The 27,978-nt window shown below is 47.3% G+C and overlaps 1 protein-coding gene across 2 annotated transcripts; it reads left to right on the forward strand.

The window, feature by feature from the left end:
- On the forward strand, positions 1 to 27,745 carry etv4 (ETS variant transcription factor 4; the record flags this gene model as incomplete). 2 transcript variants are annotated; one of them, XM_084459972.1, is made up of 12 exons in its annotated part: positions 1 to 57; positions 801 to 891; positions 1,080 to 1,127; positions 6,330 to 6,383; positions 20,146 to 20,275; positions 20,676 to 20,894; positions 21,274 to 21,656; positions 24,352 to 24,420; positions 25,092 to 25,139; positions 25,918 to 26,090; positions 27,308 to 27,409; positions 27,518 to 27,745. In XM_084459972.1, 12 exons carry the CDS (start codon positions 1 to 3, stop codon positions 27,743 to 27,745), a joined length of 1,602 nt encoding a protein of 533 aa, XP_084316098.1. The 2 variants fall into 2 exon arrangements, with proteins under 2 accessions (XP_084316098.1, XP_084316099.1); XM_084459973.1 differs by having other exon boundaries at positions 21,280 to 21,656.
- Between the last annotated feature and the right edge of the window lie 233 nt (positions 27,746 to 27,978).

Genomic DNA, 27,978 nt, shown 5'->3' on the forward strand with positions numbered 1-27,978 from the left:
ATGGATTATAAGATGGATGGATATTTGGACCAGCAAGTGCCTTACACTTTAGCAAATGTACGTATGGATAAAGCAACGTTTTAAATGATTCGCTCAGTGTTATAACTTGGCTACCGGGCTTTCTCTTTCGGTCGCTCTTGCATGAGTTTTATTTGAAGCAACTGTGTGAGCGCGATGAAAACGATTTTCAGTTTGCTTAAAAACTACCTAAAGAGACGCAAGAAATGTTGAACTAAGTAAAACATTGTAAAGTTTGTGTTTTATAGTGTTTGTCAGCCCATTATAGATCATCCCTCGACAGAACATGATGACAGTATGAACAAATGGTTAGAACAGTTTGAGGGCGCAAATAGAAGCACACTGTTTTCGAACAGTGCCGCTTGCTCTTCAGGGAAAGACGCTGCGTTGTTTTTGTTGTCTGATGGGTGCACTTGGTCATTTTTTTTCAGTATGAGGATATTGTTTTCAGATACAGAGTGGACAATATTTGCTTAGTCTAAGCTGGTATGATAAGAAAAATATATCACAATTTATATTATTACTATTGATAGTATTACCCTACTAGTAGTAATGATACTAATACTAATTAATAATACAACTAATACTAAGGATACTAGTAATGAATAACGTGTTTCTTATTAAATACATTCATTATGTGGATAATCCTGTGTTAGGCCTAATAAAAAAAATCTTTGAAAGTTGGCATGTGTTCTGTATGATATGAAAAGTTAAATGTCACACTGGAGTGTGTGTGTGTGTGTGTGTCCAACTTCTGCAATATATTTTTTTATGTTTTGTAGAAATCGCAAGGCAATGGGCCGCTTAGCAGACTGTTAATGGCAGCAAAAAGGAAATACATGGACACGGAATTACCCCCTCAGGAATCTGAAGGTAAGGTATCAGCTCACTGGCAGCTCACAAAGTTCCTTTACATTGCACACGTTTACAGAATATCCCTTTTATGAATCAGAAAAGACTCAACTTGAGCTAGTCGTCATGACCACGGGCAGCAGCATGATTAATGGTCTTTGATCTTAACACTGTGGTATTAATCCCATTCTGTTCCCTGTCTTTTTCAGACCTCTTTCAGGATTTAAGCCAACTCCAGGAGACATGGCTCACAGAAGGTGAGATTGCCTGCAGCGTTGACTTTTAATGAAGACTTTATTATTTCTTTATACTCAGATTGCAACGATAAGACACAAAATAGCTCGAAGATTGAAGTGGAAGGCAACATCTCTTTGTCAGGTTTTGAATATGTTTGAGGGCATTGATACACAGGACCAGCCTCGGTCTTGATTTAATAGACATAAATAATTATATAATTAATAATTAATACAATTGGCAGTATAGGTCGGTGTGTGTATAGCTTCAATTATCTGGGGCTTTACTCCTAATCACTAGGTGAACGCACACTTGGCTGTGTTTGTGTAATTGTGTTATTACATGTCAGGAAGAGATATTTGTGTATTTGTGAGTCATATTGGGGAATGTCATGGGACTGTAAAATGGCGCTGGTAATGATTGATTTGATTTTGATTCTTTGACAAGTATCTCACTGTGGATGCTTGATTGGGTGGAGCTCTGTTATCAAAGGACCGGCTCATTTAAGGAAGTGAAGTTGGCAGCAAAGAGATGCTTGGGGAGCAAAACATTCTGATGCAACATACAGGATCATTAGCAAAAACTGTGTCTACAGAGAACACACAGAGGGGACATTATTAGCGAAAAACATGTCCTAATTTGGCCATGCTGGCATGTCGATTGGTGCGGCAGTAAGCACAGCCAATTCAAACAAACATCATGTTAGGGTTGTGTCACTCAAGGCACATAGCGATTAAATTGGCCCAGGCAGAAGCAATTGTCAGCTTGTAGAGTTTAGGAGTACAACGTTGACGTACAGCTTAATGGAGCTATTATATGTCAGGACAGGGCAACAACACCGAACCTTGAGTCATGATGGTGGCTTGGTTTGTTTGTTAAGCCTGGGACTGAGAAGTGGGAGTTTGCTGATTCTACTTTTTAAAACGACTTCTAATTGAAAAAGAACCTACAAACTGTTAGCTTGTCATTCGGAACTCAGTCATGTGGGATATCCTTTCATAAACATAATTGTCATAAAATATCTAGAAAGGGGTTTTATGTGTTTTTGTGGGCTCTAAAAGGTGTTGTGGGTCCAAACCTATTTCAAGTTATGTAATAAGGAATCTAATATTTCCCTGTTTTTCCTATTGACAAAGAGACATGAACACACACTCAGGTAAACACATGCGTGGGTTTTGAATACAGTATTGTTGACAGTGAGTCACTCAATTCTATAACCAGATATTCAATGATACACAAGGAGGCCCGGTTCTCTCAACACACGCTACTTTGAGGAAGGTGACGGAGTTTGAGTGGAGAAAGTCATTCAAACATGCCTAGCGACTGTCAAAGAAACTGTTTATGACAGCCAGGAAACAATGCTTGTCTCTCTCTTGGGCTCCTCAGCTATTCTCATGCAATGTCACACTTGCAAGTTCACATCAGGCCTCACAGACAAAGGAAAGAGCCAATACAAAGAAAATAGACACACTTCAAAGTCAAAATCCTTTGATGTTTTTATTTTTATTTTTATTAGAGTTATAAAGAGGAGATATCAGGTACAACTACAGTAACATTATGAAAGGTCGTAGCCGTATGAGCAGAGAGAATTGAAACGCAGAGTTTGGAGTTGCTTTGTGTTATTCAAGCTTGTTTTTCAGCTTCTCTAGCTGAAACCTCTTCTTTCCTGTTGTAATAATTAAAGACCTTATCATGACTGATTGTGATTACAAGGGATTCACTCGCATTGTAAAAACAGAGTAGCTGGAGGCGATTCTCTGCCAGGGAGAGCGGAAGAGAGGGAGAGAGAGAGGGAGAGAGAGGGAGACAGGACAGGAAAGTTCTCCCTGGTGAAAGTTCAGAAGCCTGTCACATCTTGTCACTGGCCTTTACGTTCGTATGACTGAGAGGCCTTCTGGCTCCGCCCAGGATCTCCCATTGAGAAAAAAAAAGTCATTCAAGGTGCCTGGGAGAGAAAAAAAAAGGGAAGCGTGCGTCCGCATGCGCCGGCACTCGTACAAACGCACTTTCCTTCTTGTGCTGACTTGCATCTCAAAGCCCTTGACGAGGTGTTCCTGGAAGCAGATCGGATACACATGCATGCGCGCACACACACACACACACACACACACACACACACACACACACACACACACACACACACACACACACACACACACACACACACACCTCTGTCTCCCTCTCTTCCTAAGCACAGGGCTCTTGTCTGTGGGCCAGTCACTCTGACGCTCCGACATCCTTAATGTTTTTTTTCCTCCTCCTTCCCCTTACTGAGCAGGATCCAGCATGTTCCATTTTAGACATGTTGAAACTAGTGGAAATGATTTATTGTTTGATCTGGTGGACTAAAATATTGGCCTCTGCTCTTTCTCATAAAACAGCTTTATTCTTTTCCTTGGGGCAAAAGACGGAGAAGTTAAAAGGGGGTAATAGTATTACTGTATAGCAACAGGACGCGGAATTATATAAGAAATCAATGTCATTTATCTGAACAGGCTCCAAAACGGCATCATCCGGTTTCCTCTACACAGGAAGCTGAAGCAAGAAATCTGTGAAAGTGGATTTGAATTTCTTATTTCCTTTTTTCACTATAGTTTTGGTTTCCATGCTGCGTGCTACAGTCCCGTGGCCGGTAGGCGGATTGAGAGAAGGCCGTTGAGGTTGAACGCTTGGCTAGGCTCAGTTTTGCTGGGGTGATGTCACCGGCTCTGGCACACAGTCTGACTCTGGTGTGAGTTGCCCCATGCTCTGAATTTCAGTGGAAACGCAAAGTTCTCACTAAGGAGGTGATTCCTTCAAGGGAATGCTGTTGTTTATGCCTCCGTTTAGATTTGAATGAACCTTTTTAACTTTAACATTATACTGTAAATCTCTAATGTAACGATTCTGAATCTCAAGCATTGAGGGGCTGTAGTGTGTCCCCATGCACTGCCATTTTGTTTTTTAACTTTAACATTATACTGTAAATCTCTAATGTACTGATTCTGAATCTCAAGCATTGAGGGGCTGTAGTGTGTCCCCATGCACTGCCATTTTGTTTTTGTTGGCCATCATAGACAGATTGCGTTTGTGATATTTAATGATAGCCATCAACTTTTCCCTGCGAGTTTACTTGTACCATGACGTAAGTGAAGGCACAAGCAATGGAAACACTTTTGAAAACCTAGGAACCTTAAGAGCTGGAGTCAGGCCAGCTTTAAAGGTCACAGCGACTAGGTTTTGCGTTAGGCCATGAAGTTATGGAGAGCAAATGAAATGGCAGTGTGCTCATGGCTGAGTGGATGAAATTGACCTTTTCACCCTATTGAGTTGGCAGTCCAGTGAAGCAGGCTTATCTCAAATCTTTTTATATGGTTCTGTGTCCAAAGCTTAAACAGACAGATAAATATGTACTTTATCTACTCCAGAAGGGGTATTGTTGAAATAGTGAAATAGAGGACAATTGATATTTTGATCTCAAAATCTCAGCAAACATGATCATACAATAATGTGAAGCTCTACCCGACCTGGATGCAATGGGTTAGGTTTGCATAACGACTGCAGATACTCTGTAAACATGATAGAATCAAGTTAAATTCACTATCGAGCCATTCATAGATAAGAATATACATAGCCTAAGACCAAAATAATACTATCTGCAAGTTTAGATAGTGGGTAATTGTATATTAGAATTAACTGTATAATACATTTCTGTATTGATTGATCTATTTTTGAAAATGAGTATTTACGGTAAGCTTACTGTATATGGTTTCTGACTGAGATTGTAATATGGGGACATAATACTTAATATCTGTCCACAGGATTGTGTGGCAGAGCATTGTAACGGATATAAGTTGGAGTTTAGCCACTGTTTGGTCTAAGGACAAAAATGACATAATGTGTGCATCATAATCAGATACTATGCAACAAAAATCCCCATCATTCATTATTCGTTATATGGTCTTGTGACCGAGATCTAAGTTCTGTTAACCCCCACTTCTCCAATCGCCTCCCGTGTCCTCGTTGTCCTGCCACGTCTTGGACCTTAAGAGCAATTTCTCAACGCAGGTGAACTCCAGCAGAGCGCTTCTCCAGATGGGGTCGTGCCCACGCTGCCCACAAATGACCCGCTGGGTGTGGCGTGCGTGAGGGACGCACAAACAAGCACCATGTCTCGCCGCAGTACGCGACCGACGTCCTCCTCGCTCGGAGTGGCTCGTTTAGTCTTGTCTGTTTCCCATCTGCGATGGTAAAGTTACGATCGAGTCAACGCAAGTGTTTGACGTCCTTCCGTCTTGCCGACTTGATGGCAGCTCACATCGGTGGGGTCTAAAGATATCTCTGGTTCTTTGGTAAGAGCGTGTGGGCCTGGGAAGGGAGATCTGGATATCTGGCCTGAGATCCATCTGGTGGAAGAAGGAGAGACGGCGTTTGCGTCTGTATTGATCGGTCATCTGTGCGGTTCGATAGATAGTCTGTGTGAGTGACAGTAACCCTGTCTCCACTGTAAGTGCAGCTCTTAAGCCCTTAAATCACCTTGGGGCTTTCATCGCAATGCCTCGGGTCAGACCATCGGCCAACGCACTAAAAGTACAGCCTGGCGGGCGTGAGTGGGACTACACAGCCAACAAACCTTATTGAAACCACATTTTGATGAATAGTCACATTTCTCAGTCGGACACAATGTTTGAGCGTGGCCAACTGTTACATTTCCGAAGCTTTCAATCAAAAAGGTTACCGCACTAGTCCTAGGTGCTAAACGCTACATTCAACGAGGCTTGTGGGTTAGCATCCAACTGTGAAGGAGTCCAGCATCCCCCCGTTACTGTGGGCCATTGATCTGTCTCGCTCTTGGAAAAGTGCTGGCAGCGCTCCACGTTGGGAGGTGAAGGTCGCTTGGCTGGACTGAGAAGAGGCCGTGATTCCGTCTTCTTGGCCAAGGGGAGTGTGGTTGAAGCTAGTCCCTCAGAGAAGCCATGGCATCGAGAGGCTATGGCTGCCTGACTTTTGGACAGGTTGAGTGGCCACTCAGATGAAGCTAATGGATCATAAACAACCAGAGTGTCACTGGTCAGGTTAAGCATGCTAGTTTACAGGCCAGCTTGATGCTCGGCTAAGAAACTGGTGCACTGTGTCGCCGCGACTAGATACACTAGGAGATAGACTCATCTCAGGCTTTCACTCTGTGTTATAACTGTAACAGATATGAACAATACTGACGATTTATTTCTCCTTTCTGATTTCAGCTCAAGTTCCTGACAGTGACGAACAGTTTGTTCCTGATTTTCACTCTGAAAACTGTGAGTAAAGACATTTCCACATATTATAGCTGTGTGTGTGTGTGTGTGTGTATGTTTCACTAAGCAAGAGAGAAACTGATAGAGGTCAAAGTTAGGTTGTGGAACTGCTGGAGGGATGGGTGTGGATACTATACTTTCAAAGTTACAGTAACGTCTTTCAAAGACAAGCCTTCGCTGAGACGTCCACCCATGACCTCCTCCTGGGTGAATTTGGGTGGCACCATTGTACTCCATCCCCCCATTTGCATGACTGTGAAACGCTGAATGAAGCAGCCCAGGAAACCAGTACAAGGTCATTCAGAACCCAGGTACAAAAGATGCCTCTTTGTCTACATCGGAGGTGTAACGTGGAAAAGCAAATTCCGACTCCACTCATCTGCGCTACTGGTATTTGAATGGGTTTCCCTTTGTGTTGTGCGTCGAAAACAATCGGGGTTCAGGATCTATGGGTGGACGGTGCACTCTGTCAATGTCCTCCATGCCCTTTTTTTTTACCCATTCATACCGTGGATCTGATTTTTGACTGCCCGCCAAACCTGAAATGATTTGAATTCAAGTCACCAGTCAAATTAAAGCAGTTCAGTTTCCCCTAATCCAAACCCCAGAGCTTTGTATGTAAACATGTCGCCATTTATCCACTCTCCCACCCTCCACCCCCAACTGCCCCCCCCCTGTGACACAATGTCCTCCGAAACATATTGTTCCTGTCTGCGGGTCCACAATGAGCAGGAGGAAGTGGAGATGAACCCTAGGGCACGCAGGGGTCATGTCTACTTAACCCCTGCCGTGCCCAGTCAATCGGCCGGCGGCGTACTGCTCACGGTTGACCCTGGTGTGAGTAGCGGGGTTAGCGGGGGGTTTGGGTTTGACGGGCAGCTCGCAGGTTGACAGACGGCTCTCCCGCTGCTCACGGTCGATGGCCTGGGTCTGGCATCTCCATTCAACACCATTTGATGGGCGACGAGTTGACAGGGCACCATAAACATATCCATCTGCATGTTTGTGGTTTGCCCTGTAGGGAGGCTATTGAAGTCTCCAAGCATGTCAATAGAAGGCTTATCTTTTTCCCATACCCAAGTTTGGTTTATAAGTCCCGCCTCCTGGGACATAGTAAATAGCTCTAGACAGGTCAGGTGAGTCAGATGTTTTGGAAACTCAAGAGCACGGAGGTGGCAAACAACCTGTCTAATCTCATGTGATAAAAAAAATAATAATTGAGGCCGTATTGAAAAGGCGCCACAGCAACTTTGTTTTTCTGAGTCAGGTTGCTACCTGTACTGGGTGTGGAGGAGAGAGAGAGAGAGAGAGAGAGAGAGAGAGAGAGAGAGAGAGAGAGAGAGAAAGAGGGAGAGAGAGAGAGAGAGAGAGGGAGAGAGAGAGAGAGAGAGAGGGAGAGAGAGACAGAGAGAGAAAGAGAGAGAAAGAGGGAGAGAGAGAGAGAGGAAAGGAGAGAGAGAGAGAGAGAGGGAGAGAGAGAGATAAAGAGAGAGAGAGAGAGAGGGAGAGAGAGAGAGAGAGATAAAGAGAGGGAGAGAGAATGCAAGGGAGAGAGAGATAAAGAGAGGGAGAAAGAGTGAGAGAGAGAGAGAGAGAGGGACAGAAAGAGAGGGAGAGAGAGAGAGAGAGAGAGAGAGAGAGAGAGAGAGGGAGAGAGAGACAGAGAGAGAAAGAGAGAGAAAGAGGGAGAGAGAGGGAGAGAGAGAGAGGAAAAGAGAGAGAGAGAGAGAGGGAGAGAGAGATAAAGAGAGAGAGAGAGAGAGAGAGAGAGAGGGAGAGAGAGAGAGAGAGAGATAAAGAGAGGGAGAGAGAATGAAAGGGAGAGAGAGATAAAGAGAGGGAGAAAGAGTGAGAGAGAGAGAGAGAGAGAGAGGGACAGAAAGAGAGGGAGAGAGAGAGTGAGAGAGACAGAGAGGGGGAGAAAGAGAGAGAGAGAGAGATAAAGAGAGGGAGAGATAAAGAGAGGGAGAGAGAGATATATAAAGAGAGGGAGAGAGAGAGATAAAGAGAGGGAGAGAGAAAGAAAGGGAGAGAGAGAGAGATAAAGAGGGAGAGAGAGAGAGAGAGAGAGAGAGAGGGAGAGAGAGAGATAAAGAGAGGGAGAGAGGGAGAAAGAGGGAGAGAGAGAGGGAGAGAGACAGAGAGGGAGAGAAAGAGAGAGAGAGAGAGAGAGAGAGAGGGGCAGAAAGAGAGGGAGAGAGAGAGTGAGAGAGACAGAGAGGGAGAGAAAGAGAGAGAGAGAGAGAGAGTGGTAAGCAGAGTGCCAGGTTTTTGGGACATGCTGGAATGCCAGATCAAGGCGAGGGGAGAGGTTGCGCAATACCTGCACATCTGGTAGACCTATCTCATCTCTGCCCTCCTCTCTCACTACCAGCTAACAAGCATGCTCTGTCTCACACTTCCACAGAGGTGAGGTTATGTAAACACACAGCCCGCACGTCTTCAGACACGACCAGTGTCCCGTTTGAGAGTAATTGAGCTAAAAGTGATATCGGATAAGCCCATGTCGATGATGATGGTAAAATGAATGTTGGCTGCTCCACAAATGATTGACTGAACTCTTTAGAAGGGGTCTTTCAGTCTGCATTAGACAAAGGGATAGGGTGATGTTTGAGTCTTGCGGGGTTGACAGCAGCTCTGGGGGGTATCTGATCTGAAACGGGTCTGTTAGACAGATCCTATTGTCTGTCATCTGCCCCTCAGGGAGAAACGTCAGTAAAATGTCAATCATATTTTTTCTGCATATTGAACGTTTGCTTTATTTTTTACATTTGAAACGGTTCGTGTGAAATGAATGTGGAGGAAAACAAGTGAGTTTGCGGAGAGGAAAATGGCTCAATAATGACGGTCCCGTTCGAGGCCTGGAACCACGAATGCGTGGAGAGCAGCTCTTCTGTCTTTAAGTATGTTGTTTATACTCTGGAGCAACTCTGGAGACACGACCCATTCATAAATGTTCTCGCCGTTAGAGGAAGTGTGCCTCTCTCCCTCCCTCCCCCTCTCCCTCTCTCTCTCTCTCTTCATTCATAAAAAAGCGCTACAGTGCTGTTACCCCTCACTCTGACCCCCGCCTCTTCTCTAAGTGGATACTCTGACCCCTCCCTCTTCCTGTCTCTGTACAAACTAAATCCAATCTTAAATCTGGACACCCCCCCTCCCCCCATTCTCTCTCTTTTTCTCCCTCTCTCTCTCCTTCTCCCTCTCTCTCGGTCTCTCTCTCCGTCTCTCTCCTTGCTCCACACATTGAGTGTTCCAAGATGTGAGCTAATCCAGCCATTTCTGAGCTGTGTGGGTCGATGTTTAGTTTTGTGCCTTGTAGTAATTATATAGGAAGTTGTGGCTATAGATGTCATTCCAGCCTTTTTGGAAGAAAAGGGGTACAGATAGAGAGAGGTAGAGAGAGAGAGAGTTTTTTGTGTGTATGTGTTTTTGTGTGTGTATGTGTGTGTGTGTGTGTGTGTGTGTGTGTGTGTGTGTGTGTGTGTGTGTGTGTGTGAGAGAGAGAGAGAGAGAGAGAGAGAGATTTTTGTGTGTATGTGTTTTTTGTGTGTTTTTATGTGTGTATGTGTGTGTGTGTGTGTGAGAGAGAGAGAGTTTTTTTTGTGTATGTGTTTTTGTGTGTGTATGTGTGTGTGAGAGAGAGAGAGAGAGAGAGAGAGAGTTTTTTGTGTGTATGTGTTTTTGTGTGTTTTTGTGTGTGTATGTGTGTGTGTGTGAGAGAGAGAGAGAGAGAGAGAGAGAGAGAGAGACAGACAGACAGAGGGAGAGATATAGGGACAGGGGTCCAGTTGGGTCAGAGCCCCCTGAGACGCAGCGGTTCATATGTCTGCTCAGATGTGTTCTGCCTCGTCACATATTTACGGCCCTCTCTTGTTTGTGCTGCTTTGCTCCCTCGCTAGCTCTCTCCGCGCTGGCCCAGTCCGTCCCATTCGGACTACGGGGGGAGGTGAATTGGTGAACCCCTCCCTCTCTCTTTCTCCTCCTTTCTCTTCCTCCCTCTCTTTTTCTCTTCCTCCCTCCCTCCCTCCCTCCCCCCCTCTCTCTCTCTCTCTCTCAAAAGAAATATGCAGTCCGGTGTTCTCAACTTTCCAAAATACAGCTGCTATGCAACAAGTCTGCAAAAACACCCAGGTGACTGCCAGATATGCGTGGATACCATTCACCCTGGGGAGGTCATTCCTCTTCAGTGAGTGTGTGTGTGTGTGTGTGCGCATTCATGTGTCCGTCTGTGCATGTGTGTGTGTAGAGCGTACAAGTGAATGGGTCATTTTCTGTTTCGACAAACACTCGCATGCCTACACACACACACACACACACACACACACACACACACACACACACACACACACACTACACACACACACACTTTAGCCCCTCAGTTTTATGAATGGGCTGGTTGTGAGAGAGTGCCTGGGGCAGCACGTTGAGTTAAGGGGTGGGAATCTCCATTCATAAAATGGAGGGCCGTTATTCTACAACACTTCAAAAACAGTGAACATTATATTTCAGCATCACCATCTGACAACATAATCACATTCACATTTCTTGCAAAATACTATTTGTTATTTCAAAAGTAAATCCAACTATCCGTTATTTAGCGTTTAAAAAAAATGCCTTTTAAGTTATCCACCATGACAGACAGATCCCGTATTTTCCGACTTCACACATGTACAGTAATGCCCATGAAAGTGCTTCCATAAAGGAAGTTAAAGCAGAGCTGGTCTGAGTGTTGATTCAGACCAGTCCTGGACCAGGGAGGGACGGAGGAGATCTGAGCCAGGCAGCCCTAGCAGAGCGTCAGCACGGCCTTCTGAATGGATGTCAGTGTGTGTTTTATTACAGGAGAGGAGGACGTGTGTGGGGGGTGGGGGGGGGGTGAGAGAAGAGAGAGAGAGTGTGTGTGTGTGTGTGTGGTTGTCTGAATATGTGTGTAGTAGAGGAAGAGAGAGAGACAGTGTGTGTGTGTGTGTGTGTGTGTGTGTGTGTACGAGAGAGAGAGAGGGAAGAGAGTGTGTGTGTGTGGTAGTCTGAGCATGTGTGTAGTAGAGGAAGAGAGAGAGAGACAGTGTGTGTGTGTGTGTGTGTGTGTACGAGAGAGAGAGGGAAGAGAGTGTGTGTGTGGTAGTCAGTATGTGTGTAGTAGAGGAAGAGAGAGAGACAGTGTGTGTGTGTGTGTGTGTGTGTGTGTGTGTGTGTGTGTGTTTACGAGAGAGAGAGAGAGTGAGAGGGAGAGAGTGAGAGAGAGAGAGAGGGAGAGAGTGAGAGAGAGAGAGAGAGTGAGAGAGAGAGGGGGAGAGAGAGAGGGAGAGAGAGAGAGAGAGGGAGAGGGATAGAGAGAGGGAGAGAGAGAGACAGAGAGGGGGTGGTTGGTCAGGGGATGAAGTTTCTGTGTAGTTCCCTGCAGCTGGAATGTTTTCTCTTCAGAACGCGGACGCAGAACAAGGAAGAACAGATGCAGCTAGAGAGGACAGCCCTGAAATTAACGGACGTTCATCATTAAATACCCCAGCCCACCAGAGGCAAGCAGCGTGTCAACAAGCACATATGGCATCGAAATGACATTTCAGTTAACCACTGTGGAGCTGTTTTTGTCTATAGTGGCCAACCCTTTAATTCCTCCTCTTGGGCGAGTTAGTCACAGTTGGACTGCAGTGTGTACATACACACAGTGGCGCGGTATGGGAGAGATAAGTTACAATGATTCTAAGGGCCTGTGACTGACAGGGGCCCTAAAAAAAATATTAGAATTAGAATATTAGGTACACTTATATATATTATATTATATACTATATATAATAATATTATTAGAATATTAGGTACACTTATATATCATCATCATTAATTGAAGTTATTGTACAATGTACTGGTAAAACGATTGGGTTCTTTTCTTGTTTTTGGCAAAAAGTAAACATCCAGAGAGCCAATTGCCCCCCCTCTCTATTTACAGGAAATTGTTCGGTCCTGCGAACGGGACTTGCTAGCAGTGAATTGCGAGTGAGGAGTGTTTGGTGCAATACAGCCATGGTTTGGTGTGGAGCACATGTCTCAGCTTCCTGAAGAAAAATCTGGCTTCCAAAAATGTTTTTGTATGGCAGGTTTGATGGTTTGCGACTGGCGAAGATTTACATACGCTAGTAATTTAATTAATGATTTAAATTAAATTTTCTTTCAAATTGTAATTGTTTTATCTAATTCATTTTTTGTATCTCTGTTTTTTTTTTTTTAAATCTTTGTACCTCTGTACATCCCCTGTTTGTTCACTCGTCATTTCTGTAAATGAGGGAAACCGCAGAAATCCTAGAGTCAAAATAAATAAATAAATAAATAAATAAATAAATAAATAAATAAATAAATAAATAAATAAATAAATAAATAAATAAATAAATAAATAAATAAATAAATAAATAAATAAATAAATAAATAAATAAATAAATAAATAAATAAATAAATAAATAAATAAATAAATAAATAAATAAATAAATAAATACAGTTTTATGCTGGTTAGCAATAGTTATCTAACAAACTGGTAACATTGCCCTAACTTAAGCCTATAGCCAAGCTGGCTGGCTAGCTAGCTGGCTACGATTCATACCGAGGCTGTAGACTCATCGGGGAGAATATTAAATGAGAAAGGTAGGCTACAGGAGAATAAATATTTGAAAGCAATACAAAATGCCTTAATGCATTATATTTCATTATATTTTGAATTGTCACCTTGTGCCTGAACCTTGTCACCTTGTGCCTTTATAATTTTCTTTTAAATGAACACATTTCCACCGTAAAACGATGCAGAAAAGTCTCAAACTGGTGCATAAAAATTCACCAGAATGCAGGAAATTCAGTGTGACCTCAAAATGTCTTGGGGGAGGAGCCCCAGACCCCCTGCTTATTGTGTCCTCCCAATGTTCAAATTGAACCTGTACCACTGATGTCATATATTTTCATTGGGCCCAAAATCCCTGGTGGTGCCCCTGCACACACACACACACACACACACACACACACACACACACACACACACACACACACACACACACACACACACACACACACACACACACATGTGATTCTAAGGCGGTAGGCGGTGAGACTGATGTCCTGGTAGTAACTTGCTGACACAGGACGGAGCACGTGTAGAGTGAGAGCCCGCGTGCGCCTCCATCGATCCCTTAGAGGCCCTGAGAAAGGGAGGAAGGGATTGAGGGATGGATGGATGGATGGATGGACGAATAAAGATAAAGTGATGGATAAATCAGGATGAAGGCCGAGGGGGGGGGGGGGGGGTGAAGGGGGGGGGGTCAAACGTGCCGGTGCCTCATCACAATCGTGATTTCATTCCAGGGTTGGAGGGAGGGAGGGAGGAGGGAGGGAGGGGGGAGAAGCGAGCGATGGAGGGTGCGATACGCCGTAAAGAGGATGCCGTGGACGTGGCGTGTGCTCCGATAATTAAGAGGAAGGTGTCCGGGCCTTTCTAAGGGCCTGATGGAAACTCAATGCTGCGTCCGTTATCTCATTTGAGATAAGACAGCTCCCGCCCTCCCCTACCCTCCCGCCCCCCCCACCCTCCCTCCCCTACCTCTCTCCCCCTCCCTCACCCCCCACCTCTCTCTCTTCCACACTGGATGGATATCAGAGCGGTCGGTGGGAGCTCATTATATCATTTCAGTAACAGTGGGGGGGGGGGGGGGGAATCGATAGGTACATTAAACATTAAGAGGGGACAGCTATATTGGGGGCCGTGCGATGGAGAGTGAGAAGTCAATAGTGTGCCGGATTAATTACAACCCCACCCCACCCCCCCCTATCTGCAATGGAACGTCTCATTCTATGCTCGTGTCCTGGGATAGAGGATGTATTGTATTGGACCCTCTAAGCGGCAATGGGGGAGAAAGATTTATAGATGTTCAATGGACACTTATAGAATCTACAGCGCTACACTAGGGAAGAAATGGACAATGGATACAGTGTGATGGATCGAAACGTTGTCAGAGATTAAAAGTCGTGATTCCTTTTGTAGTTGACGCCAAGTCTGTTGCCAAGTCGGATTCAAATATGATCTTAGTGCCTCGTCACCCGATACAACGCTGCGATTCACGAATGTCCGTCGAATGTGAATCTATCTCCATAATCCATATCACATGATTGTGCGTTGGAGCAAAATCGATTCATTCGGTGAGAGGATTCAAGGCCAGACGGGCTAGCGATCATTCTGGTGAAAGAGCTGACTTGGCTAAATCCTCCGTCCACTCCTCCCTGTCTTGACCACAAGAAATCACACACGTACACACATGCTCATCCACACACACACACACACACCACATGCACCATTTTTATATATTAACTATCATTAGCTGGTTCTGATTCTCCATTTTGGCTCCTTACAATGCAGCGTAGAATCAGAATCACTTAAAATAATTTTGCAGTCAGATGTGAAAAGTGCACAGTGCCATAATTCATACAATTCCGAAAACTAAAGGCAAGCTGACTTACTGTCAGATGTGAGAATTGAGAAGTGAAACTCGGAGGGCATGTAGACGGTCATGTGATGAACGAAGTCACACATTGACATCATCTTAGCCCACACAGCAAAGCGCTTGCTTTGTGTCAATCCACAGTTGCATATTTTGCAGTTTGAGTCATCAAGGCCTTATCGAAAGAACATGCCATGAAGCTCTCACAGCCGGCCCTGTTGAAACTACTGCACTCTCCATCAATCTCGCCGGGCCTGTTTGGCAGGTATCTGACACAAAAAAAAAGCTTTAAATATTCAAGGAAGTCAAGTCGCAAACCATTATCAGATGAGAGTAGGTGACCGGTAAATCAGATATATAGGAGCCACTAATGGACAGAGCAAGCCGTGTTTCTGAGGAGATACTGGGGCCACTTTGGGGGCCACCGGTGTTCAGAGATGCAGAGTAGTCAGTAGTCTCTCTCTCATTCTCTCTCTCACTCTCTCTCATTCTCTCTCTCTCTTGTTTTCACCTCTCTCTCTCTCTTTCTCTTTCTCCCTCTCTCTCATTCTCTCTCTCTTGTTTTCCCCTCTCTCTTCTCTCTCTCTTTCTCTCTCTCCCTCTCTCATTCTCTCTCTCTTGTTTTCCCCTCTCTCTCTCTCTCTTTCTCTCTCTCCCTCTCTCTCATTCTCTCTCTCTTGTTTTCCCCTCTCTCTCTCTCTCATTCTCTTTCTCTCTCTCCCTCTCTCATTCTCTCTCTCTTGTTTCCCCCCCCCTCTCTCTCTCTCTTTCTCCCTCTCTGTGTCTCTTCCTGATTATGCGTTGACCTAAGAGGCACACATGTCCAGCACATGTTTCCATAGTCCGGCGGAATGGTTGGATCGTCTCTCCAGTCCAAACGGTCTGGAATACATTGAACCACCATATTCTCAGTCTGGATTTTCCACTGACCCCCACGTTTAGCGTCTTGTCCAACCATGTGAAGTTCAGCTTCACTCGCAACACTGCTGTCAGCATTTTAAATCAAAATGGAATCTATAAATCACGATAAACATGAATCGTTCAAGTCGGGTTAAGATGATCAAAACAATATTGAGGAGTTCAAAGTTTCTTTCCTATCTCTTGTTTTTATTTGTGGAAGTGCTTTGAAGCGGTCCATAATTACAGACTGCTTGGGCATGTGAGAGGTCTTTACCTCTACCAGCCTTTCCTCTCTGCGTACTCCTTCTTAGAGCAGCCCCCCATGCGGGGACTGGAATGTTCTACGGGAACCCCCCCTGAGAACCCACTGCTTCCTCTTTAACCTTTAGAGATGTTGTGACATAATTGGCATCCTGGTTGTTTTTATTGATCGGTCACCACTAGAATCAATAATCCGGTGTGGGAACAGGTGTATCTCTCTTTCTGACTTTTGAGAAAGCCGCCATGTAGCCTGCACAGTGGCGTTTATATAATAGGTACAAGGTCGAATCGAATCAAAGCTTTATTTGTATCGCGCATTTCGTACACGGAGGCAACACAATGCGCTTTACAGAGAACAAGGGAGGTGGGCATACGACCCACCCCTACATATTCCAGAGGGAAGCAAAAAAAACAGTATCACCCAGGAGCCAGAAAAGTGAGCTGTAAAAATTCTTCAAATCAAGGTGGGTTACTTGAGGGAAGTAGATAGGAAAGTCAATGGAATATGTGCTTTCACTCATTCCCCTGGTTTACACTTCCAAGTGATCCTCCCCTATGGGACGTTCTGGCCCAGAATCAGGATGCTGAGGGATTGTGAAGCTGGCAGGTAGAATAGCTGTCATGTTCTGCAGACTTCCAGAGACCGACTTGGCCGATCGGGCCATAAACATCCAACGTTAAGCTTCCCAGACCCTCTCTCCCGCTCCCAGCCCACAGACCTCTATGGGAGAGCCTTGAATGGTAGGAGATTCTTGCCTGAGCACTTCGCTGCAGGGTTCGTCAACACGCTCTGAATGTGGGGTTATTCCTTTGGCGATCACCATGAATCCACCCTAGAATCGTATTATTAGCCTAGAACAATACCAGTGACATCTTTCCTGCTTGATCTTTAACTTTTCATGTTCTTGTTTTGATCTCTTGAGTTCTTTGTGGCTAACAGCATACTAGTATGGTCATATCAAGGTGTCCGTTTCCATTTCCCTAAGCTTCAGAGCAGTATCCCATGGTATCTTCAGCCAAGGCTTCTTGGTGTGGAGTTCCCAGCCAGCCTCCATATGTCTCAGATGAGGACTCTTTTGTGTGGTGGTGGTGGGGGGTAGTTGAGGCGGGTGGGGGGTAGTTGAGGCGGGTGGGAGGGGGGGGGGGGGGGGGGTAGGGATGGGACATCCCGGTGTCAGGATTTGTTTGTGGTGGGTGTTGACTGAATAGTTCTCCCCTCCAAAATGATCCCTTCACTTCCTAAAGCACTCAACCATGACCATCACCTTTAACCCCTCCCCCTCCCCCCCGCCAAAGACCCACCATTTTACATATGTAAAGTCCCCTTGTCACCCCCACTGACTGGCTCATCCCTATAGATAGCCCTCAGAATGGGACTGAATGAGACACGTCAAAGAAAATGCAAAATAATACGAGTGGAGCTGAATGTATACAAATGGGGAAAGGAAATAATGACTTGGGACGGGTCAGTCCCCGGTGTGTCCAGAACCTGCTGTGCCCCCCCCCCTCCTCGCCCCCCCCACCCCCGACAGCCGGCAGATTCAAATGTGAGAAGAGGACATGTGCGTTCTGCGTTATCTCCGAATCCCCTGCTGCCTTTGCACTGTGTATCCAGTGTGTACCCAATCTGTCCAGGCAGATCTAAACACTTCACCTCACCATTAAACTCCACGTTCAAGTTCATGAACCTGCCTTCCCACCTTTCTGAGCAGGAGGAAACTCTGTGAAATATGAGGACCTTTGAGAAAAGGTGATGTAACGTTTAACAGGGCTGTAAAGGATGAAACCAGAGCCTGAGAACTGGCGTCAAATTGCCCCAAATAAAAGCAGGAAGAGAGAACAAGAAGAACGCGTCTCTCCTCTGACTGTTTACACGTCTGCCACTACTTTGTAAACTTTTCGAGGAAACTTTTCACCATTTGATACAGAAAAATGTTTTAGGCTGAATCTGGTATGACTTTAGAATCTCTTTCAATTGTCGTTGTTAAACTGGCTATTTCAGTCATAAACAAATATTCTGATTATTCATATTTTCCACTGAATCAAAGCATTTGGAGTCTTTTTTACTATGCTCCCTTCATCTTTAGCTCGATTAATCAGTTTTTCACCCCGGGGAATGGGTTGATTTGTCAAGGCCATCAGCCAACTCCTGCTAATTGAAAAAGCGTGCCAGACAACAGCACCAATCACACTCGAATTTACCAGGGTCATTAATATGGTAGATCCCGTGACACAAACCAACACCCCCGCTATCGAGTACAGTGGTTCGTTCCCAGGAGGCGAGCCAGTGCCATTGGCTGGAGACCGTTCCCCCAGACCAGCCTGTCCGCGTTTGAAATTGAACATGTGCCGAAGCTGTCCTCGGATAGGCCGGTCCCCTGAAGCAGGGGCCACATCAAAGGCAATGTTCCTGCCAAGCGTACTAGCAGCTCCACTTGGCCGTATCGCGAGTGGTCTTGTGTACACACACACACACATACACATACACACACACACACACACACACACACACACACACACACACATCATGGATTGTTTGCAGTTCATGACCGTCGCGCAGAAAGAGAGAGAGGCTCGAAAATCAATGTGCGTAAGACAAAACACACACACTCCCACGCGTTCTGACACGGCTGCGGTCATGTGCCACCCTGTAGTGTGATCAGACGAGGTGGGGAGGTTTCGGAGGGCTGGGATCCCATTGTGTCTGTCTGGGGAAATCTGGGTAAATACTTTCTAATCCTGCTAATCCTCTGGAGCCAACACTTCCTCACCTGTCGGGCGAGTCATGGGAGAATGGAGACGAGAAGACGGAAATAGCAGGGTTGGAGTCGGGATACGGGACAAAGGCGTTTCGGGATACGGGACAAAGCCGTTTAGGGATACGGGACAAAGCCGTTTCGGGATACGGGACAAGGCAGTTCCAGTCCATCTCTCTCTCTGCCTTTACCTCAATCTGTCCTTGCTTTGCTCTGTTTGTAGCCTATTATTGTCCCCTCGTTTCAGAATCTCTCGTTCTGTTCCTCCCTCCCTGGTTGTGTTCTGTCCAATCAGTCTCTTTCCTTCTGCCTCTCTCTCTCTAGCGTCATGTCGTTCCTCTCCCTTATACAGTCGGCATTTCTTCTCCTCCCTTTTTTGTGAATGGGATATAGTATATAATTACCTGGGCTCAGATTTCAGCAGGGCCTGTTCCGTCAACTCCACACCCTCTGTAGACACACACACACACACACAGAGGCACTAACTCACATAGGCACACATGCACGCGCGCATACACACACCACCCACATATAAACACAGGCCTCCCCAGCTGGAAGTGCACAGCTGCTGGTGTTTACCCTTCGCAGCCCAGAAAAACATCCTGTACTGTACTCTGGGTGAAAACCTCCCCTCACATAATAAACACAGGCTCAGCGCAGTTTGAACCTCCACTTTGGGTGGTTTCTGTGGCCTTCGAGACAAAGGTCCCCAACAGGAGAGGGGTTTGATTGACAGCAGAGGCTGTATTGAGGGTTTCGACGGGGGGAAAAAGAAGGCTGTTATATTTCTGAAGGAGGATCCAGTCGACATTTCAGAGTGTTTGCCGTCAAAGAATATGACGGTGAGGAAGAAGGATGCATTAATTCCTCTGCCCCAGTCGAAAGAACGAAACTATTCCACCCGAGAAAATAGGAAATAGCTACGTCTCTCTCCACACATACTGTACACAGTGAAAGCCAAAGGGTGACATTGGCTTTTATCAACGTGAAGACAGCTTTCTGGCTGCTTCGGTTGTTTAGATTCAGGTTGACTTTGAGTTAGGAAGTCACGGCCCGTGTTGTGTCTGGAAGAGTGAAGAAAGGTGGGCGAGGACAAGTAGGGCGTCCAAATAACTCGCCCGGGACGTCCTTGAGCCCGCCGCGCGCCTGTATGTGTGTTTAGATCCGCCTGTCTGCGTCGCTTGTTTTAAATTGACAGTCACTTAAGCGGTCTGGCTCGGATTAGGGATTCCTGAGAGGACAGAAGTATTTTCTTTGCTTTTGAGTTTGATGACAGGGGGAAAGAGAAAAAAAAGAGGAGGAAGAAAAAAGAATGAAAGAAAAAAGCAGCTCTTCCTGATGTGCCAACCTGTTGCTCTGTCTCTGATTTCTCCCCAGCTGTGGCATTCCACAGTCCGCCTGTCACGATCAAGAAGGAGCCTCAGAGCCCCGGCTCCGACCCTAGCCAGTCCTGTAGCCACAAGCAGACCTTCACCTACCCCAATGGAGAGCAGTGCCTTTACGCCAGGTAAGACTGCCAGCAAGGACCCGCCCGGCCTCGCTCGCTTTTGACACGGCTGCGTCGCCAACCTGGCAACCCAACCAAAATAAGACACTACTTGATAAACACACAGTACTTTTATTTTCTCTGTCGATCAGTACTTTTATTTTCTAGGAGGTAAAAAGTCCACGCTGGTCAACAGTGTTCAATTCTCATACATAAGTCAGTGCGGCAAAGTAACAGACCACTAGCTATTGACCACAGCCCTCACTAACACACAAACCGACCATCCCCCACAAGCCCCAGTGTGCTGGTTTGACTTGTATGACTCAAGCTCGAGGGGATTGTATGACTCATGTCAGGGGCTACCACCAATTCAGTGTCTGAGGTGTGTCACAGCATGTGTGTGTGTGTGTGTGTGTTCCAGTGCCTATGAGCAGAAAAGGACTGCAGCTGGACCCAAGAGCTCCTGTCCGGGGACCCCCATGTCCCCGATGCAGCACTACTCCCCAAAACCCGCTGTGGGTGGCCGGCCTGGGCCCGGTCCCGGTTCTGGTACTGGTTCTGGTCCTGGTCCTGACACATACATGAACCCCCCCACTGCCTCCCAGCCACTGGCTAGTCACAGCTACCCCATGAACCCCAGGTAACACACACACACACACACACACCAAATACATTAACAAAGACATATACAACATACAATGTTCAATTCACCACCTCTGTAGTGTATTGAGACGCTGTTAAAGTCGCACAGAAATGAAAAAAGCATTATGTCCCATTTTGGTTCGCATAATTGGTCATAGTGTTCACCTATTCAACGATGTATGCCAAAAAATTTACAAACTACGGAAGTTAGATGATCTCAAACGTCCGTTTCTGTTCGACTTTAAATACACTTGAAGAAAAAAAACTAAGAACGGGATCTTTTATTTTGGGTGCGAAATGAGATCCACATCAGTGAGCCACCGAAGCTCTGTGGTCTCTAACGGTCGGGTCTAACGCCGCGTGCCTCTGTGTCCCAGCTCCAGGTATCAGGCCCCCTCAGCGGACATGTGCCCACAGTTCCCCCCTCAGGGGCAGGCCTACCAGCGCATGCCCTCCGCCCCGGCTGGCGGTGCTGGAGGAGGGGGCAGCGGAGCGGGAGGTGGAGGGGGTGGAGGAGGAGGTGGTGGCGGCGGCGGCGGCGGCGGGTACCACCGGCAGCACTCGGACCCCTGTCTGCCCTACCTCCAGCAGAGCTTCAAGCAGGAGTACCTGGACCCTCTGTACGAACGGGCGGCCCACATGGCGGGACCAGGGCATGGGCACGGGCCTCACCCGCACCCCCATCCCCCACACCCGCACCGGTTCCACCCGGCCCACATGATGGTCAAGCAGGAGCCGGCCGACTACACCTATGAGCCTGGTGAGTGAACAGAACACCGAATAATAATCTTGGGATGTTTTGGTTGGCAACTTCCTGTCGTGTGGCTTTTAAACTCGTAGCGGAAAGCAGCTCAGTTGTTAAGCTCAGTTCCTGTCCAAATTAGAGCTGTTATAAGGCCAAGCATTGAAAAATTTGACTGAGGTCATAACCAAAGGCAGTGGTGTTTTGATACGTTACGTCTGTACGGTCGTACGGTCGTATGGTTCGGTCGTATGGTTCGGTCCTCTGCTTAACAAAAGGCAGTCTGGAGATAGAAAACCTCCCCGGTGTGTCAAACTAACCTTAGAACAAAATGTCCAAAAGCAGACACTTCAATACAGTATCTACCCGTAGACTTTGCCCTCCCTCTTTCCTCTTTCTAAACTCCTCCTTTCAACTCCTGACACTTCGCAAAAAAAAAAAGCAGACTGCTTTTTTTTCCTTTCCGCCACACTCCTCTCTCTCTCTCTCTCTCTCTCTCTCCCTCCCTCTGCATGTCTCTGTGAGAGAGGGAGGCAGAGGAATTTCATTGAGAAAATGGAGGGCACTGGAAAGACTAGAGTCCCCAGTGGAGCACTCTGGGGTGTCGGGTTGCAGCAGCGGCTTCCTTTTCTGCAGGCAGATGAACTCATAATGGAAAAATGAGCGTGGCCGCAGTAACCCGAACCTCTCACTGGCTAGGCTAGGGAAAAGGGAGGTGGAGGGGGGGGTAAGCCAGCCAGACCAGGGCTTTTTTTTTTGCTACAGTACAGACAACTTGTCCCACCACCACCACACCAAAACACACACAGCAGCAGCGGGCTAGCCTAGCCTAGCCACCAAAGCCCTAGGCCTCTTCTTCCCGTGTGTGTGGCACGGAATGATGACACACGAGGGAGTGGAAATGTAATCCTCCTCATGCTATGTCCTCATTCACCTGAGTGTTATGCACTGTAAGCGACACGCCAGTCCACTGGGAGAAGTGTCAGTCTTTGTTGTGGTTCCCACGGGTGCTGTGGGCACGGCGGAACAAAAGCCGGCTACAAAGAGAGCCTCGCAGCGCTGAAACCAGCATACTTCTCTACAATAACGCACGGAACGCCGACCTAAATTCTTGTCACTTTCTTTATGTCGTTTTGTGGCCGTATACCTTTGATAAAGCCGGATAGTGGGGACAAAGTTGAGCTTTGTGGGCAGGGAAATTTGACAGCCTTGGAGGAAAAGGCAGAGCGACAAAGGGATGTTTGTCTGCGGATAAACTGTGGTGCTGGTAGGGAGGAGCATAGGTTGGCGGGCCCGGCTAGGAGGTGTGCTAGGAGGTGTGCTGCCATTGATAAGACCTGACCAGCTCAGAGTCTGCTCGGAAATAGGCCTAGCCTACTGCTGCCCTGAACCTGCTCACCCGAGTGCTGCTCTGTGACCAAAATGATAGTCGGTATTCACCCCTAGTTGCTGGATTGTGTGATACCAAACGTGTGAATGAGAGTTAGTTAGTTTTCACATTCAAATTGCCATTCGCTAACCTAATCACTGCCATTGTGAGCTGTGAAAGGCCGAAAATGGCCACGCGAGGCAACGCAACAATTGACCCCCGTCCTGTCTCTCTCTCTCTCTCTCTCTCTCTCTCTCTCTCTCTCTCTCTGTCTCTGTCTCTCTCTTTCTCTCTCTCTGTCTCTCTCGCTCTCTCTCTCCCCCCCCCCCCTCTCTCTCTCTCTCTCTCTCTCTCTCTCTCTGTCTCTCTCTTTCTCTCTCTCTGTCTCTCTCACTCTCTCTCTCCCCCCCCCCTCTCTCTCTCTCTCTCTCTCTCTCTCCCCCCCCCTCTCTCTCTCTCTCTCTCTCTCTCTCGCGCGCCACATCTCTCCCCCCTCCACTCCCCCAGTGGCAGCCTGCCCTCGCTGGCAGGGAGATTATTTACAGTCTGATAGAGCGCGAGCCCCGGAATGGAGGGTTTGATTTTCCCCAGTGACATCTTATCACGGCCGCAACGCTGCTGCAGCTGCATTCCCCAGGAGTGAGTCACGGCGGGCTGCAGCGAGGGGCAGGAGACGGCAGTTACACCTTTCACCCACCCTGGGCCTCCTCTCATCACCCCACCCTCCACCCCATGTACACACACACACACACACAGTAGGCCTTCAGGCTCATACAGACAAATACACAGTTGTACATCTGTGCACACACACACACAAACACAATATATGTGTCTGTACACGCGCACGCACACACACACATTCTAGATAACCAGACCAAAGCCGAAATAGCATAACATCTAAAATGCCCTCAGAATAGAATGAATGTTTTCCAACCTGGGCCTCTAATTTGCTGAGAATTTGATTGGGGCCTGATAGAAATATAATCTAGCCCATCTATTTCCAGTGAGTCGGGTGAGTCAGCTAGTGAGGTGACCAGGTGGACGGACTGTAGCCTACTATCTACAGCGCTTAATGCTAGCCTACTACCTACTGAGGTGTTCGCTCACAGCCTAAAAATACCACGACAGACGAGACAAGTCATATTATGACAAATGCAGCTTCTGCCCTTGCAGTGCTAGAGGTGATCAAACTGAAGTTTACACATGACACGCTCCCTGTCTGTCCCCATGGACACCGGCCTGGCGGAAGGCGGATTTTCATACTGAAAACACACCGTTGTATAAGTACATATCGTGCATTGCGTTAACCTGTAGCCATATGCTGTGTTTTTGTCCCCATTTCAGATGTGCCTGGGTGTCCCTCCATGTACCACCACAATGAGGGCTACCCCAACCCCCAGCACAGCAATGAAGGTAAAAGTTCAGGGTTGTGTTCTAGATCTTCTCAGCTCAGTGGTTGTACAGTAGGAGAGGCTCTCGGGTGAGTACCACCACCGAGCTGTAGATAGGAGAACCACCGACTCCCTCTCCCTCTCCCATGCTTTCTCGAAACGGGGACTGGACTGGCTGGAGCTTTGCGGTCATTGGCTAACCAGCCTAGAGGGCCCGTATTTCCATTGGCTAACCGGCAGTGGGGCTGTGTTGCCATTGGCAGAGGCTCTGGCCTCACCCCGGCCTCAGGAATCCCTGGATAAACATTACTTCTGGAAAAAGCAGAGTATTTTTCCTAACGAACCGAGAAACAACCCATTCACTCCCATTGTTTGTCACACCATTTTGGGTAAATCCAGTTCGTGCCCAGAAATATCGACTTAGAAGTCGGCTAGAAGTCACATTTTGAGACCAAGTGGGCAGTAGCTTTCAATTTAAAACACGAACACCTACTTCTCGCAAAACGCTCAACGCATTCTCTGTGAAGTGGCTGAAAAGTGTACACACTTACTGCCTTAGTGTCATTCGCGGATGAATCCGCCGTACCCATTCATTTGGTTGAGATGTTATTCATGGTTTGGCAGGAAGCCCAAACAAACCAGAGATAGTACCACTCGAATTGCTAATAACCCTCCCTTGTTTTTCTCTCACAGGCTATCTGTTTGAAAACGACTCCAGAGTTGTCCCTGAGAAATTTGAAGGTGAGCCTTTCACCCTCCATCCAATCCACTACTCATCAATCAGCCTGAGAGACACAACACTCAAACCTCGCACACCACAATCCACTTCGCCGGGTGTCAGGGACATCAACTGGGGTATGGATGTAGGCACTCAGGTTGTCTCCATAGAGAGGGAAACCAGAGCCCGTACAGTCACATGGCACGGCGTTTGGGATCGAATCCTTATCGCGTCCAATAATCTTGTATCGGTATCAACGGCCGCTGCGCCAAGCGTATCAGATCGTGTCACTACCCACTAGGCGCTAGAGGGTCTCGGTGTAACGAGCGTCCATGGTTAGGAGCTGAGTTTGGCGGGTCTGGTTTCTCCACATGTGAGGTATAGCGCCCGGGCTCCTGTGTCACTGTGACACAGGTTTAAGTCAGGTTCCCAGGGTGCAGTGCGGTGATTGATGCTCAAGCTGAGTGATGTGAGTGCAGAGCCAGAGGGAGACTGCACTGGTTGAACCGGTGAAGCCCACAGGGCTCGAGTGTATCAGTGACTAAACCGTCCCTACGTCTCCACCCACACACACACACACACACACGCACACTCACACGTTCATACACATTAGCTACTGTATGTTCATATAGCCAGTCCTTCTGTTGAGGATAGCCATCAGTCTTTAGAGCAGAAACAAATGAACGTAGATGGAACTGACTCCATTTTCTTTCTCTCAATCTTGCCTCAGTGTGGCCTCAACCGAATTTTCGGTGTAGAATCTCCCTCTAACCTCCAGTCCCTCGTGTGTCTCTCCCCCAGGTGAGGTGAAGCAGGAGGGGGGTGGCGTGTTTCGCGAGGGCGCCCCCTACCAGCGCCGCGGGTCCCTTCAGCTCTGGCAGTTCCTGGTGGCCCTGCTGGACGACCCGGGCAACGCCCACTTCATCGCCTGGACCGGCCGTGGCATGGAGTTCAAGCTCATCGAGCCGGAGGAGGTACGTCTAGTCCAAACTTTATTGATGGTAATATCATATCCTACAGCCCGGTACATTGGGAGCTCGGAGGGCATTTGAGTCTGGAGGATTTAGTTTGAAGCGACCGTCTGGGTGAGGTCTCTCTCTCTCTCCCCCCTGCTGTCGTCCCTGCGGGTCTCTCCTGCGATCCACGTGGCCAGGCTCCCATTAGCATCCATACATTATTTACCACACGTAACAGTAGATTCACACAAAATGGTGGGCGCTCTCTCTTTCAAATATCTCCCCTCCCCACACACACACACACACTCATACACCACCTCACCTGTGTTCCCTTGGGTCTGAAATTCTGCCAGCACGTACTGTAGACAACCGAATTACTCAAGTTTTGCCGATTTTAAAGATACCGTATTTCCATTATCTTTTTACTGTACATTAAAAATGTATGCTGCGAGTTTTACAAGAGCAATTAAGGCTGAGAGAGCTCTCAGGGATCAAACAGAATGGCCTCGGTCTGGAATACAAAGAAGTCCCCTAACTCCCCCCCGAGACACAAGTCTGCTACTCTGCATTCTTCTCCTCCCGGCTTTACAGCCCTCCCGACGACCTGGATGTTTGTCAACATCGGGGTTCATATTCACACAGCGCTGTGCTGTTTTGGGGGGGACGCGAGATAGGCCTACTTCTTCGCCGTTGGATTATCCTGTCGGTAGGCAGAGTTCAAACCGGGGGCTGTGACGACGTTTCATTCACCGGTTCTGTGACAACCGGCCACCAACTCTTATTTCATTGCGTACATTGTGGGACTCTGGTTGCATTCAAGTGGTAATGGGTTACATAAAACGGAAGTGAATCCACATGTGGGGACTCGCCCTGATCCTGACATCCAGCCGTTGACTCCACAGAAGCAGAAGTGCCTCGATTTGCCACTGAGGGCCCCTAGTGGTTGTATGGCAGAACAGCAACCCTACGATATAACAACAGTAACGTCATACTGGCTACATTTTTGTTTGTTATTGAAGTGAATATGCTGACATACTCCCTCTCACTTTGCCCTTATTATATAGGATTGTCCTTTGGTAGAGGTGGAAAACGTTATCTCTTGTTTAGTGTGCACATGACCTAGTCAGCCGTGAAGAACATAGCGTTTCTCCACTGAAGCTGAACCGTCCCAGATGTTTAACCCCCCCCACCCCACACTTTCTCATTCCCGGCCTCTTCTCCCTCTCTCCTCTCAGGTGGCCAGGCTGTGGGGTATGCAAAAGAACCGTCCGGCCATGAACTATGACAAGCTCAGTCGGTCTCTGCGCTACTACTATGAGAAGGGAATCATGCAGAAGGTACGACATGAAGCGATCATAGCAAGAATAGTAAAAACCTTGATGATATAGTGACCTATATACAGAGACTGTGCGACGCCGAGTGAACTCCCCTCTCCGTGTTTGCAGGTGGCAGGCGAGCGCTACGTCTACAAGTTCGTGTGCGAGCCCGAGGCCCTCATCTCCCTGGCCTTCCCCGACAATCAGCGGCCCAGCCTGAAGGCCGAGTTCGAGCGCTACGTCAACGAGGAGGACACCGTGCCCCTGTCCCACCTGGACGAAGGGGTGGCCTACCCCCCCGAACAAGCACCCCCAAACCTGGGCCCCCAGCCCTATTCCAAAGGCTACATGTACTAATGCCACCCCCCGCCCCAGTCATACCCCCCCATCATACCCCCCCCAGTCCTATGTGCCCCCTGCACCTCTTGCACACACCCACCCCATCTACTTGTATATAATAAGGCTATGGTGTTTTTTGTTTTGTTTAAATTAATCTCATTAGGGATTTTTGAGTTTTAAGAGCTGCATTCCTCTCACTGCTGAGGCCTATTCAATCCATACACATGACTGTGGTTAAAGAGATTGCTTAA

Source organism: Borostomias antarcticus (assembly GCF_949987555.1).
Source record: "Borostomias antarcticus genome assembly, chromosome: 29".
In the NCBI taxonomy this organism is placed as follows: Eukaryota; Metazoa; Chordata; class Actinopteri; order Stomiiformes; family Stomiidae; genus Borostomias; species Borostomias antarcticus.